This window comes from Scyliorhinus canicula, chromosome 2 (assembly GCF_902713615.1).
Source record: "Scyliorhinus canicula chromosome 2, sScyCan1.1, whole genome shotgun sequence".
Lineage (NCBI taxonomy): Eukaryota > Metazoa > Chordata > Chondrichthyes > Carcharhiniformes > Scyliorhinidae > Scyliorhinus > Scyliorhinus canicula.
The window spans coordinates 272,092,872-272,107,601 of NC_052147.1; the positions used below are offsets into that span (position 1 = coordinate 272,092,872).

Consider the following 14,730-nt stretch of genomic DNA (forward strand, 5'->3'; position numbering starts at 1 on the left):
GTTAGGTGGATTGGCCATGATAAATTGCCCTTTGTGTCAAAAAGGTTAGGATGGTTATTGGGTTCCGGGGATGGGGAGGAAGTGAGGGCTTAAGTGGGTCGGTACAGACTCAATGGACTGAATGGCCTCCTTCTACACTGTATGTGCCTGTAACAGCCTCCCCGGACAGGCGCTGGAATGTGGCGACTAGAGGCTTTTCACAATAACTTCATTGAAGTCTACTCGTGACAATAAGCGATTAAATAAAAAATAAATGTTCTATGTCTATTGTAAAAGGGCTGGAGTATAAAAATGGAGAAGTGTTGTTGCAATTGTATAGGGTGTTGGTGAGACCTCATCTGGAGTACTTTGACCAGTTTTGGTCTCCTTATTTAAGGAAGGATGTGGTGGCACTGGAGGCAGTTCAGAGGAGGTTAACCAGTTTGATTCCAGGGATGAAAGGGTTGATATATGAGGAGAGATTGAACAACTTTGGCTTATACTCATTGGGGTTTAGATGAATGAGAGGGGATCTGATGGAGTATATAAAATACTAAAATGATTGATGATGTAAACGGAGACCAAGGGGCGATTCTCCCAAATGGAGCACGAGTGTTCGCGCCGTCCTGAATGCCGTCGCGTTTCACAATGGCGCGAAGCAGGCACGGAGCCGACTGATTCTGGCCCCCATAGGAGGCCAGCACGGGACTGGAGGGGTTCATGCTGTCGTAGCCTCCCTTCCCGGCGCCAAATGGGCGCCGCGCCAACTCACGCACTCGCAGTTGGGCCGCGCCAACCTGCGCATGCGCAAGGGACTTCTTACGTGAGCCAGCCACAACTTAACATTGCGTGGGTGTTCAGGGGCCGGCCCCGCAGGAAAGTAGGCCCGGGGGAGAGAGGCCGGCCCGCCGATCGGTGGGCCCCGATCATGGGCCATACTCCATTGGAGGCCCCCCCCGGGGACGGAGCCCAACTCCCCCCCCCCTTACAGGCCGCCCCCCGACCCTTCGTGCAAAGTTCCCACCGGCAGCGACCAGGGGTAAACGCTGTCATTGGGACTCTGGCGTATCCGCGCAGCCGCTAGGCCAATCCAGGCCGGGGAATCGGCGGCCCCAGCGATTCCAGCAGCCCACGGCCATGGCCACGTCAAACGCGCCGGCGCAAATGGCGCCGATTCTCCGCACCTCGAAGAACCGCGCGCTGGCATCGGGGCATCGTGGTGCAGCTGCGGCGATTCTCCAGCCCGGCGCGGGTCTCGGAGAATCGCCCCCCAAATGTTCCCCCTTGTGTGGCAATCTAAAACGAGAGGTCATGGATATAGGTTGAGAGGCAGTAGATTTCGAGCTGAAATGAGGAGGAACTACTTCTCGCAGAGAGTGATGAATTTGTGGAATTCGCTGCCCCGTAGTGCGGTGGAATTTGAGTCATTAAATGTTTTCAAGAAGGAGATATGTTTTTGATTTAAAAAATGGATCAAATGGATATGGGGAACAGGCAGGGAGTTGGATTTGTGACCAGGAAGAGATCAGCCATGATCTGATTAAATAACAAAGCAGACTCGAAGAGCTGAATTGCCTACTTCATGCACTCAATTCCTATGTTCCTGTATCTCCCTCTGACCTCTGCGGTGGGAAACACTGCACATTCCCATACCCCGCCATGGGACTTAGTCGCAAATGGTAGAATTCTACACAAGGTAACTAATGAAAGGCAAAATACTGCCATGCTTAAAATCTGCGAATGAAAATGGAAAACGGTGTTGATTCTCAACGGGGACATGTTGCCTTTCAAGAAAACTATGCTTGGTGCCATTTCTAAACCCTTCCAAAGAGCTTCTGTAATATCTGCTCAAACTGGAACTTGTCCTCTTATCTTTAGCCTTTTCATCTGTCCGGCGGAAACATGCCTAAAATGGCTGTTTTCCAATTGCCAATTGCCGGATACCATTGACATCCTCTTGCAACTAAATGATCTTATCAAGCTACCCGTTCGTATGGGGAGTTCCAAACATACAAAACACAGATTTCATTAAAAGATTACATTTTAACAAATGATTGAAGAGAAGAATATTCCATGACGAAATGTCCATCTTGCACTCTGCAAAAAGTTATTTGATTATTGCTGCATGCATCAAAAAATGTGGTGTACTATCTCTCTGATGGCACTGATAGCTACTCTCACCGTTCACTTTAAGATGTATCTTTATTTTCAGCAGGATTTAGAAAAACAAATTAATGTAATTGAACCAGTTATTGTTACCATATCCCATGGATTAAGGTGCAGTTTGTATGAACCTTGGAGTTTGGTTTTAAATTCTCATATTTACTCTTGAGTGGATTGGCCGGCATAAAATTGGCTTTAAAGCCCCTATTAGAAAGCTACATTCTGAAGACACCAACGTTGAGCTTTGAATTAATCGTATCGATAATCGGAAAAAGGGTCGGAGTCAGGTAATAAAGAGTCGGACGCTGTGATGGGGGTTATGTAAAGATCTCTGGATGTAAAAGCTTGGACAAGATCCATCTTCTGATGTTCGCCTGGAGAGACGTGGTTGCAACTGATGCATGTTCTCTTTTAATGGGCAACACGGTAGCAGGGCAGCACGGTAGCACAATGGTTTGCACTGTTGCTTCACAGCTCCAGGGTCCCGGGTTCGATTCTCGGCTTGGGTCACTGTCTGTATGGAGTCTGCACATTCTCCCCGTGTCTGAGTGGGTTTCCTCCGGATGCTCCGGTTTCCTCCCACTAGTCGCGAAAGACGTGTTGTTAGGTAATTTGGGCATTCTCAATTCTCCCTCCGTGTACCCGAACAGGCGCCGGAATGCGGCAACTCGGGGCTATCAGCACGTCTTTCGGGACTATCTATCTATGAAAAACACTGGAAATGCACTAAAGGTCCATCATTATTTTTAAAAAGTTAAGTCAAGAAATGTTAATGCATTTGACTGTATGTTGACAAGGTAATCCATTCAACTAATTCAATGCTCGTTTGACTGTCCTCTCATCCTTCACATTCCATGGACTTCTGCTCATTCAAAACATGCCTGCATCCTAACTTGGACCAAGTTCCGTTCACCCATTAACACTGTGTTAGAACATAGAACATAGAACAGTACAGCATAGAACAGGCCCTTCGGCCCTCGATGTTGTGCCAAGCAATGATCACCCTACCCAAACCCACGTATCCACCCTATACCCCTAACCCAACAACCCCCCCTTAACCTTACTTTTTAGGACACTACGGGCAATTTAGCATGGCCAATCCACCTAACCCACTGCTGTTCACTGTGTTCACTGACCCACATCATTTCCTGATCAACCAATGCCTCAAGAGTTACAAATCACAATATTTTTATCAAACCCCTTTATCGGCTCTCTCTTACCTTTCTCTGTATCGATCTCCGACCCTCATCTGTCTAAGCCTGACCCTTTACACACTCCGACATCCATCACCCGTCTTTGTGGATGCACCTTCATCAGCCTAAGGCCTAAGCACTGGAATTTCCATGTTATCCTCCAGAAAGCAGGTTGGTGAAGGATATAACTGGAGCCAATCTTTACAAACATTTGTTTTTATTTATGTCCAACACTGGCATCAACCCCAGCAATATGGAAAATTGCCCAGGGATGTTCTGTGCACAAGAAACAGGACAAATCCAATCAGGACAATTGTAGCTCCATTAGTCTATTCTCAATCAAAGTGGTAGAAGGGGTTATCAATAGTGCTATCAAGCGGCACTTGCAAGCAAAAACTTTCTCATTGATGCTTAGTTTGGGTTCAGGGAGCTTGTTCAGCTCCTGAGTTCATTACAGGCTTGGTTCAAACATGGCCAAAGGAGCTGAACTCCAAATATGAGGCAAGTATGACTGCCCTCGGCAGAAAGGCAGCAATTGACCAAGTGTGGTATCAAGGAACCCTAGAAAAAATAGGAATCATGGGGAAAATCATTTTCTGGTTGGAGTCATACCTGATACCAAAGATTTGTGGGGGTTGGAGGTCAATCATCTCAGCTCTGGGCATCACTGTAGGAGTTCCTCAGGTTAGTGTCCTTGGCCCAACCATCTTCAGCTACTTGTTTAATGACTTTCCTTCCATCACAAGGTCAGAAGTGGGGATGTTCGCTGATGATTGCACAATGTTCAGCACCATTTGTGACTCCTCAGATACTGAAGGTGTCCATGTCCAAATGCAGCAAAACCGGACAATATCCAGGCTTGGGCTGACAAGTGGCAAGTATCATTCGTGCGGTACAAGTGCTAGGCAATGACCATCTCCAACAAGAGAGAATCTAACCAGTGCCCCTTGACATTCAATGGCATTACCATCACAGAATCCCCCCACGATCAATGATCAACATTTGACCAAATACTGAACTGGATCAACCATAAATACTATAGCTACAAGAGCATCTCAGAGGATAGGAATGCTGCATCGAGTAACTCATCTCCTGACTCATCTAAGTCTGACAACCATCTACAAGGCACAAGTCAGGAATCTAATGGAATACTTACTCTTCACTTGCCTGGATGAGTGCAACTCCAACAATACTCATAAAGCTTAACGCCATTCAGTACAATACAGCCTGCTAGATTGTTGCCCCTTCCACAAACATTCAAAATCTTCATCACCAACGTAGAGTGTCAGCCGTGTGTACCATCTACAAAATGTACTGCAGGAACTCATCAAAGCTCCTTGGGCAGTACCTTCCAAGCCCACGACCATTGCCATCTAGAAGGACCAGGGAAGCTGATACCTGGGAACCCCACCGCCTGGAGGTTCCACTCCAAGTCAGTCACCACCCTGACTTGGACCCAACAGTTTCCAGTCACATGTTGGTCACAATTGAATTAAATAAAGATTAACGATGCATAAACGGGAATTATTAAGTGTGCAGCTGGCTGGAGCTTTTTTTTTGACATGTGAATTAGCTTAGCATCAAGGTGTTTGTTTTTCTTCCTCCTTAGCCCAGATTGGCTGAGTGTATCACCCTTGCTGTAACTCTGGGTGTAGATAACTTACCGAGCACAGCCTGTGAGTAGACTGGCAGCCATCTGGGCCTGTACAACTCATTTCCATGCCCATTGACTTGCCAACTGAGGGATGAGGCGAGACTACATGGAAATGAGTAATTAAGTTGATACTTGTTGGAAGACCTGATGACCAGAGTTACTCAACATCTGATCCACATTTTCTTTTGCTGCAGGGAGCCTTCAGGTCAGGTACAGACTTGACAAGGATAAAGAGCCTGATATATTTAGCCTCAACAGTGGAAACCTAGCAAATGGACATCTCCACACTGTCAAAATCAACCGAGAAGGACCAAGCGTCCACATTGAGGTAACAAGTTCTATTTTTGCCAAGGGATTTTTCATAATGATTAGAATGGCGAGAGGACTTTGGGAATAACAATGCGATCTGCTGAAGAACAGCAGCAGAATTTCAACTGTAGATGGCTTTACAAAGCATCTGATTTTAATAAGTTTGTGGTTTTATTATTCCTAATTTATTTATAGATAATAAAAAATGAGTGCTGCATGTTCATTAATTTTGATTATCGAGCAAATATCATCAACTAAAATGTGATTGTTTTCTAATCAAGGAAATTAATGGCGAGGCCCTGTCCGGGGGAGCATGTAGATTATTGTTGTTCTTTCTATAATTATGAAGCTATTTAAATTAATGTACCACAGCTAAACAAGGCAACACTAAGGGGATGTGACACGGTGGACATTTTTTGAATGTTACAAGCCCACTGCTGGGAAGAGATGGCTAGTTTAATGTGTTTGCTGTTATTAGTGAATAATTAAACCCATCTATTTGTGGTGGTCAATAGATTTGCAATGATTTGTGAATTGCTACAAATTGCTGGGCAATTTGTGCTACTCGGCTGGTAGCCTCCGAGTGCAGGAACAGCCCATCAAAGTGTTAAGAAATTTCCGTATGTATGGATCCAAATCCATCTCACCACCTGCCCGAACATGTTGATGCAATTTCTCCGTTCAATGTGCTCAAACGCTGACAGCGATCATTTAACATCAACTGTTCTAATTTAGCATGAGTTTGATTGCAGATCAGCTGGATTTTGCCTTCTTTGACATAAAATGCAATCAAATGGCAAAAGATTGCTCTGTATGCTCTGAAGCTATCCAGTGCACTCGCACCTGCCCAGCAACCTGCATTGAAAATTGCAAGGAGGTTAGTTAAATGTGCCACATAATGCTGTGACTGTGCCACCACCTTCTTGGTTTGTGTCACATCAGCCAGTGACTGCACCATCTCCCTCTGGGACTGGGCCAACTCCCTCTGTGTCTGCACCACGCCGGCCAGCGCCTGAGCAATGCTGCCAAGGTTCTCAGCCAAGGCCTGCTGTGATGGGACCACGGCCAGGAGTGCCGCTGCGATTTCCAGGTGACTCTGGCACTTGGCTGCTGTGAGACGGCAACCCTGTCTTGGGCCTCAGCCAACGCCTGCACAGAATGTGCTGCCAGGCCTTGGACATGCGGAAAGCGTCACCCCCAATGCCTCCACCGCAGATGCCACCCTTGCGGTGTTGGCCTGGGTGGCATGCATGGTCGGCACCACCTCCTGCTTCTGCACGCGGTTGGACTCCTCCAACTATGCCTGCAGATACTGGATGTTGCCCGAAATGTCTCATCCAGTCTCTGGCTCTGCGACTGCATTTCCACTATAGATGGAACTGTTTGTTCCAGAAGCTCGAGACCCGTCTGGATGGCAGCTAGCTCCTGGGGTCACCTTGCCCTCCAATGTCCACCCCCATGGAGGTTCCTACCTCTACTTGATGTACTGGACCAGCTGTGTGGTGCACATCAGAATGTGTCCCAGGAGTCTCGTCACTAACATGCCCAACCGAGGTGAGTGTCTCTGGGATGGTGGAGGGTGTTACAGACAGCTGTGGCGGGAGGTCCCTGTCATCCTCAGACTTGTGGCCTGGGGTCTCCTGGGTCTCGGGTGCAGTGCTGGTGTCCGAGCTGCTATCCCCGTCACTGTTCGGCTCACAGGGTGGCTCTGGCTGCGGCACTGGCAGGGGGCGGGGAGCACCAGATGGACCCACCCCATCTCCAGCAGGTCCTGCAAGACACAAGACAAGTTGCATGATTAGACCACGTGGTGGTGTTGTGGGGTGGTGTAGGGTGAGGGTGTGGGTGAGGGTGAGGGTGATGTGGGGGTGAAGGAGGTGTTGAAGGAGGGGTTGACACACTTGTCACAGGGAAGCGCAACTCAGCAGGGTCTCATTTCCTTGTCGTCGCCAAGCTGCACCCCGGCAACCTCACTTTCCTCGGGGCTCCAACCACGTCCAGGGCCCTCTGCTTTGCCATGGTGAGGGGCCGCAGGCACAGTGGCCCTCCTCCTGTCTTCTGCCGCTCCCCGTTGTTGTACATTGCCTTCTCTTGGTGGAGGGGGACCACATAAACTGACAGTGTTAGACAATCCAACGCATGCAGCCCAGCGAGTGGACAGGTGATGGCCTCAGTGGCCAGATCACCCGGCCATGGCATCTGGTATGGGTACCCGCTTGTGGTGCAGTCTGGAAGTTCAGCCGTCCTTGTGGAGGTCGGGGCGGGGGGTGTTACGGTTGTGTGGGACGGGGTTAGTGCCAGGGGCACACTGTTGCCTACTCACTCTGAGGAGGTTGTGCAGTTTTTCCTGCACTGCTGGACAGTCCGAATGGTGTTGCCCACGGTGCTCAAGGCCTCTGCAACCTGCGCCCTGGCATGATGAACGGAGACAGCTGGCAGCATCCTTCCCGGGCTGGGATACAGGGTCACCCGGCTCTCCTCCAAGGCATCCAAGACAGTCTCCAGCTCGGCATCTGTAAACCCGGGGGCCGCTCTCCTCGCTGCCATCTTGTTTGATGGGATGGTGTGTGTGTGGGGGGGAATTGTTTATATGTGGCTGCAGCTTGGTAGCCTATGGGTGTCAATCGCAAAATTGGCAAATACGGCACCATTTCCCATTAGAATCGATTGTGTTCCACGTGGTGCCGGTGCTAGCTTATTAACAATAGCAAAATCTGTCCAGGTTCGGCGCTAGATTTCTGTCGTGATAGTTCACAAATTCTCCAGTGCCGCCAACACTTGGTCTCAGAAATGGAGAATCCTGTTCCCTGTATTTGCTTTTGGGTTGTTGAAAACCTAATTTCAATATAGGCATCTAAATACCCACAGTCTTACAGGGTACTGTATAAAATGAAACTAAAACTGAAGTAATATAAATTATGTTTAAACCTAAAGCTATACCTTATTGCTAACATACATAAATACAAAGATAAATTACTTAAAACTATATCTATCTCCTAACATGAACATCAACCCTTTGTTATGTGCCATTTCCACCAATAAGTGTAGATTATGGCCATGGTATTGCTTCGTTTTATAGCAATGTTATTGGTTACAGAGATGCATCCTGGCACACTGCACGTAATGTGGTCTAATAATATAAAAATAATTATTTATTGTCACAAGTAGGCTTCAATGAAGTTACTGTGAAAAACCCTTGGTCGCCACATTCCGGCACCTTTGGGGAGGCCGATACAGGAATTGAACCCATGCTGCTGGCCTTGTTCTGCATTACAAGCCAGTTGTTTAGCCAACTGTGCTAAACCAGCTCCTATTTCAGTGTGAAAGAAATCCTGGCTAACAGCCCGCAAGGAAGCAATTGAAAACATTTTCATCCGAATGGGGTACGAATTGTAGTGAGGCCTTGGGACCCCTCCAAGGCGTGCACTGACCAGTAGCCATATTTGGCATCGATCTTTGAGAAGAACTTTGCCCCTGCAAATCTCGGAATTAACTTGTTCAAATGTGGAAATTTTGTAAGGGCAACATTTCAAAATCTGGACCGATCCCTCGAATAAGCATTCTGCCCATCCACAAGTGTCCAGCCCCGTAATCCCATAATTTAGTCTGGACACTTAGGGGCAATTTAGCATCGCCAATCCACCTGACCCGCACATCTTTGGACTGTGGGAGGAAACCGGAGCACCCGGAAGAAACCCTCACAGACATGGGGAGAATGTACAAAATCCACACAGTCACCCGAGGCGGGGATTGAACCCAGGTCCCTGGTGCTGTGAGGAAACAATGCTAGCCATTGTGTCACCCAATAGAATGCACAAGCTGAAGAAAAAGCCTCTGCGAAGGCGTCAATCACCTTGAGTGTTGTAGGGTGGAGCACGCGAAGGCCAAGCTTAAACAGCACAGGATCCAGAGCGTCCTACCCACCCACCTCATCAAGCACCACCTGCCAAGCCTGTGGTAGAGGCTGCGGATCCAGGATTAGACTTTTCAGCCACCACAGAACACAGCTCCATGGAGTGGAAGAATGACATCTTCAATGCCAAGGGCCTGCCCAAGAACTACAACAGACAACAGTGGTTAGCACTGCTGCCTCACCGTGCCAGGGGCCTGGGTTCAATTTCAACCTTGGGTGACTGTCCGTGTGTGTGGAGTTTGTACTTGCTCCCCGTGTCTATGTGGCTTTCTTCTGGATGCTCCAGTTTCCTCTCAAAAGGCCATAAATGTGCACATTAGGTGGATTGGCCACGCTAAAATTGCCCCTAATTGATCAAGGATTTAGTGGGGCGCCCTACTCCAGCAATTTGCAGGCCAGTGTGAACCGGAGCTAAATCTATGGGGTAGCTATTGAGGAATAGAATGACACAGCATGTACCAGAGGTAGGCCATTTGCTGCATTTTTATGGCTTGCATAGCTGGTTGCAACACACTTAAATCAACTGTGATTAAATTAGGTTTCATCACGTTACTTGACCCCCCATGCTGCAGTCACAAATTAGCCATCCCCTTGACACACTGCCTTCCCACACCAAGCGGAAAGCAAAAAGACTTAATTCCCAGTTGGGTGATGCTCAATATTTTTATATCTGGAAAAGAGGAATGTTCAAAGAGAATTAAAGAGCATACCTTATTTAAAATCCTGCTTATTTCTCTCCAGAGTTGTGAACGGCAGTGGCCTGGAGATTTATCTTGAATTCCTGGAGATTCCAGACCAGTCCTGGGGGGTAGACGACCTTAACTGTGCGCGTCCTGGTTCTTTGTAGAGCTGTCCAATTAGTGCCAGACCCCTGCACTTTCCCCTGTACATTTTTTTCCCCTTCGAGCTCCTGTTTGAAAGTAATTATTGAATCTGCTTGCACCAGCCTTTCAGATTCCTCTAGTCTTTTTCTTTTTAAAAAAAATAATTTTAATTGAAAATTTTTTACAAAATATATAACAACAAACATTAAAAAACAACAATAAAACAACATAATAAGCATAACACCCCCAAGACCGTAACAACGCATATATCGAGCCCCCCCACCCCCCCAAACCTGGTAAACAACAAGAGAACTTGAAAATAAATTAAATTAAAGAAACATAGTCAACACCCCCCCATAGTCAACTCCTCCAGTGCCGGGCATGCCCAGAACATATGGGCATGGTTCGCTGGACTCCCCGAACACCTGACACACCTGTCTTCGCCCCCAAAGAACCTACTCATCCTCGTCCCGGACATATGGGCCCGGTGCAGCACCTTGAATTGGATGAGGCTAAGCCACGCACATGAGGAGGAAGAGTTAACCCTCTCCAGGGCATCCGTCCATGTCCCATCCTCGATCTGCTCCCCCAGCTCCCCCTCCCACTTAGCCTTTAGCTCCTCTACTGATGTCTCCACCACCTCCTGCATTAACTTGTAGAGATCAGATACCTTCCCATCCCCGACCCAGACCCCCAAAAGCACCCTGTCCCTCACCCCCCTCGCGGGCAGCAAAGGGAATCCCTCCACCTGCCGCCTAGCAAACACTTTTACCTGCAGGTACCTGAACATGTTCCCCGAGGGGAGCTCAAATTCCTCCTCCAACTCTCCCAGGCTCGCAAACCTCCTGTCAATGAACAGGTCCCTCAGCTTTCTGATGCCCGCCCTGTGCCACCCCAGGAACCCCCCATCGATGTTCCCCGGGACGAACCGATGGTTCCCCCTTAGCGGAGCCTCCATCAAGCCCCCCACTTCCCCCCTATGTTGCCTCCACTGCCCCCAAATCTTGAGGGTAGCCGCCACCACCGGGCTCGTGGTATACCTCATAGGAGGGAGCGGCAATCAGGGCTCCCAGGCTTGTGCCTCCACAGGATGCCATTTTGAACCTTTTCCATGCTGCCCCCGCCCCCTCCATCACCCACTTGCGCACCATCGACACATTGGCCGCCCAATAATACCCCAAGAGGTTGGGTAATGCCAGCCCCCCACCATCTCTGCCCCGCTCCAAGAAGACCCTCTTCACCCTTGGGGTCCCATGTGCCCAAACAAAGCTCATGATGCTGCTAGTCACCCTCCTAAAAATGGCCCTAGGGATAAAGATGGGCAAGCACTGAAACAGGAACAAGAACCTCGGGAGCATCGTCAATTTGACGGACTGCACTCTACCCGCCAGCGACAGCGCCACCATGTCCCACCTTTTAAATTCCTCCTCCATCTGCTCCACCAGCCTGGTAAAATTAAGCTTGTGGAGAGCCCCCCAACTCCTGGCCACCTGCACCCCCAGGTACCTAAAACTCTTCACTGCCCTCTTAAACGGGAGCCTACCAATTCCCTCCTCCTGATCACCCGGGTGCACTACAAACACCTTGCTCTTACCCAGATTCAGCTTATAGCCCGAGAAGCCCCCAAACTCAGCCAACAGCTCCATCACCCCCGGCATTCCCCCCACTGGGTCCGCCACATACAGCAGCAGATCGTCCGCATACAGCAATACCCGATGTTCCTCCCCACCCCGCACCAGACCCCTCCACCTCCACGACTCCCTCAACGCCATAGCCAGAGGTACAATTGCCAGTGCAAAAAGCAAGGGGGACAGGGGGCACCCCTGCCTGATCCCACGGTAGAGCCTGAAGTACTCTGACCTCCTTCCATTAGTAGCTACACCTCTAGTCTTTTTTTTAACTACTCAACTTAAGTCTGTGCCATCTTGTCACTGATACTTCTGTTACCGGAAGCAGTGTCTCCTTATTTACTTCATCAAGAACCCTCATAATTTTGAAAACATCTATCAAATCCCGAAAGTATATTCCGTCTCTTTGTTAGTGTTCTGGATAATATTCACAACATGTTATCTTGGATAAATGGTGGATACCTGTCTTTTGGATCAGATTTTAAACCGAGGCTCTCTCTGCCCCGTGGGGACGATGTAAACGTGAATTTGTCCCTTCTCTTTCCATTTGTTCATTGAGGTACTGTTTTGTTTGTTTTAGATTTCTAACATATCATTTGTTTCTTTTTGTTTTATTTCATTTCCAATAAGAGCTGCATGGAGGAACAGAGTGATGGAACACAATAATAATAATCTTTATTAGTGTCACAAGTAGGCTTTGCATTAACATTTCAATGAAGTTACCATGAAAATCCCCCAGTCGCCACATTCCGACGCCTGTTCGGGCACACAGAGGGAGAATTCAGAATGTCCAAATTACCGAACAGCACGTCTTTTGGGACTTGCGAGAGGAAACCGGAGCACCCGGAGGAAACCCACGCAGACACGGGGAGAATGTGCAGACTCCTCACAGTCAGTGACCCAAGCCGGCTATCAAGCCCGGGTCCCTGGCGCTGTGAAGCAACAGTGCTAACCACTGTGCTACTTGTGCCGTTGATCTCTGTGACGTGACTTCAGCTCCAGTCTGGAAAGATTGAATGAACACAATCACGTCTGGTTCTTGGGGTCTTCTGTGCAAAATGGTTTTGGCAGCCTTGCTTCCAACTTAAAATTAAACATATGGGGCGGGATTCTGTGATCCTGAGGCTAAGTGTTGACGTCTTCGGAAACGCCGTTGCGTTTCTCGACGGTGTCAACACAGCCTCAGGATCAGTAATTCTGGCCCCTACAGGGGGCCAGCATGGCACTGGAGCGGCCCACCCACTCTAGCTGCTGATCCTGGCATGTACTGGGCACTGCGGGATCTGTGCATGTGCACCGGCCCCGATCCAACATGGCGCAGGACTGCAGGGGCCGGCGCGGAAGAAACGAGGCCCCCAGCCACAGAGGCCGGCCTGCCGATCTGTGGGCTCCGATCGCGGGCCAGGCCACATTGGAGGCCCTCCCCAGGGGTCAGACCTCATCTCCCACCTCACAGGCTGACCTCAACCCTTCCACGCCGAGGTCTCGCCGGCTGAGAGCAGGTGTGGACAGCACTGGTGGGGCTCGGCATTTTTACAACGGCTGCTCGGCCCATCCCAGGCCGAGAATTGGCGGCCCAGCCACGTAGAGCGGCACCCAACTGGCGGCGCGCCAACCATGCCGCGCCAATGGCGCTGATTCTCTGCAGAGTGGAGAATCGCGTGCCGGTGTCGGGGCGGCATGGCGCGATTCGCGCCAGTCGCGGGGATTCTCCGGCCCAGCCCCGGGCTGAGAGAATCTCGTCCATGTTGTGTGGATGGTTGAAAACTGAATTAAAAATAGAAAATGCTGGAATTGCTGAGCAAATCAGGCGCCATCTGTAAAAGGAGCTGTTTTCCAAACGTTTTTTCCCGGGATCCACACCAGCCGACCTTAATGACCCACGCCGGCCGACCTTCACAACACATCATTTTTGCTTACTTTTAATGTGACAGGTGAGCCTGTTTGGTCCTCACGAGCTCACCTGCTTTGTCATTCAGTGTTACATTTCTACCAAGGATGAGTGAAGTTCTCGCTTCACCCTTTGAAAAAAAATCAAGAGGTTTGTCCTCGAACTCAACATGCCTGCCAAGTTTTGATGGTTTTTAGCTTTAATTTTCCAGAATTTCCCTGCATATAACACACATGAGCTTTGTATCCTGATTTGCATTGGCACAATTAACAAAGCCATTCTTCAAGAAATCACCATTATACTGCTTTATTCCCAATTTTGGTTTCTTCTTAGTCGGCTGTTCACCAGAGGCTCTGTATATATTTCACACCAGCAGTATCCTGTCATGCCATGGACTCTCTTCCTCATGGTGTGGGAAGGGAGGAGGAGGGCCATGTTTATCAAGCTGGGTTGCTGGCCTTGCCATTGAAATGGCACTAATCACATCGGAAAGTCTTGGCTGTGATGACTTTGTGGGAAAATGACAGATGACACAGATGGTTTGTGGTCATCCCCAATGAAAAAACAAATCAGAAAACACATTTGGCCTATCATGCTGGTGCTATCTCTTTGAAGGAACAGTCCAATTAGTCCCACTCCCATGACCTTTCCCCATAGCAGCCATGTAATTATTATCTTTTTTGTACAAATAAGAATTCTTCTTTTGCCACAGTTTCTGGGTAGAAATTCAAAAACAACAGTAATTTATAAAGCACCTTTATTCACCCAGTATCCCTCTTTCCTGCTTGAAGTTACTCCGTAAAGCTTATGTTCTTGACCAAGCTTTTGACTATCTGCGCAATATTTCCTTCTGTATTATTGGGTGCCAAATGTCACTTCCTCACAGTCCCTTGATGCGCCTTTGGATGTTAAATGTGTTATATAAACACACATTGCTGTTGTTGTTATTAAATGTCCTAAAGTTCACACGATTATTATCAGAAGACATTTGACACCTAGATGATGCCCAATCATGTTCATCAGAACGTGTTGCTCTCATTCTTTCTCTCCTAATCTTCTCCCATCTTCTCTCCCTTTGTCCTACCTCCCATCTGCCTTGTTTGCAGATGAATTCTATGAGCTACACTGAACCTGTTCCAAGTGATCGCTGGTCGCTTGTGAGCTTTAACAGTGAAT

The 14,730-nt window shown here is 48.6% G+C and overlaps 1 protein-coding gene across 1 annotated transcript in view; it reads left to right on the forward strand.

Moving 5' to 3' along the window:
- LOC119962140 (contactin-associated protein-like 5) overlaps positions 1 to 14,730 on the forward strand; it is a 1,413,266-nt gene that overhangs the window by 1,323,287 nt on the left and 75,249 nt on the right. Inside the window, exon 20 of the mRNA XM_038790064.1 lies at positions 5,184 to 5,317. Within this exon, the coding sequence (XP_038645992.1) occupies positions 5,184 to 5,317 (134 nt within the window). The remainder of the gene's footprint in view (positions 1 to 5,183; positions 5,318 to 14,730) is intronic.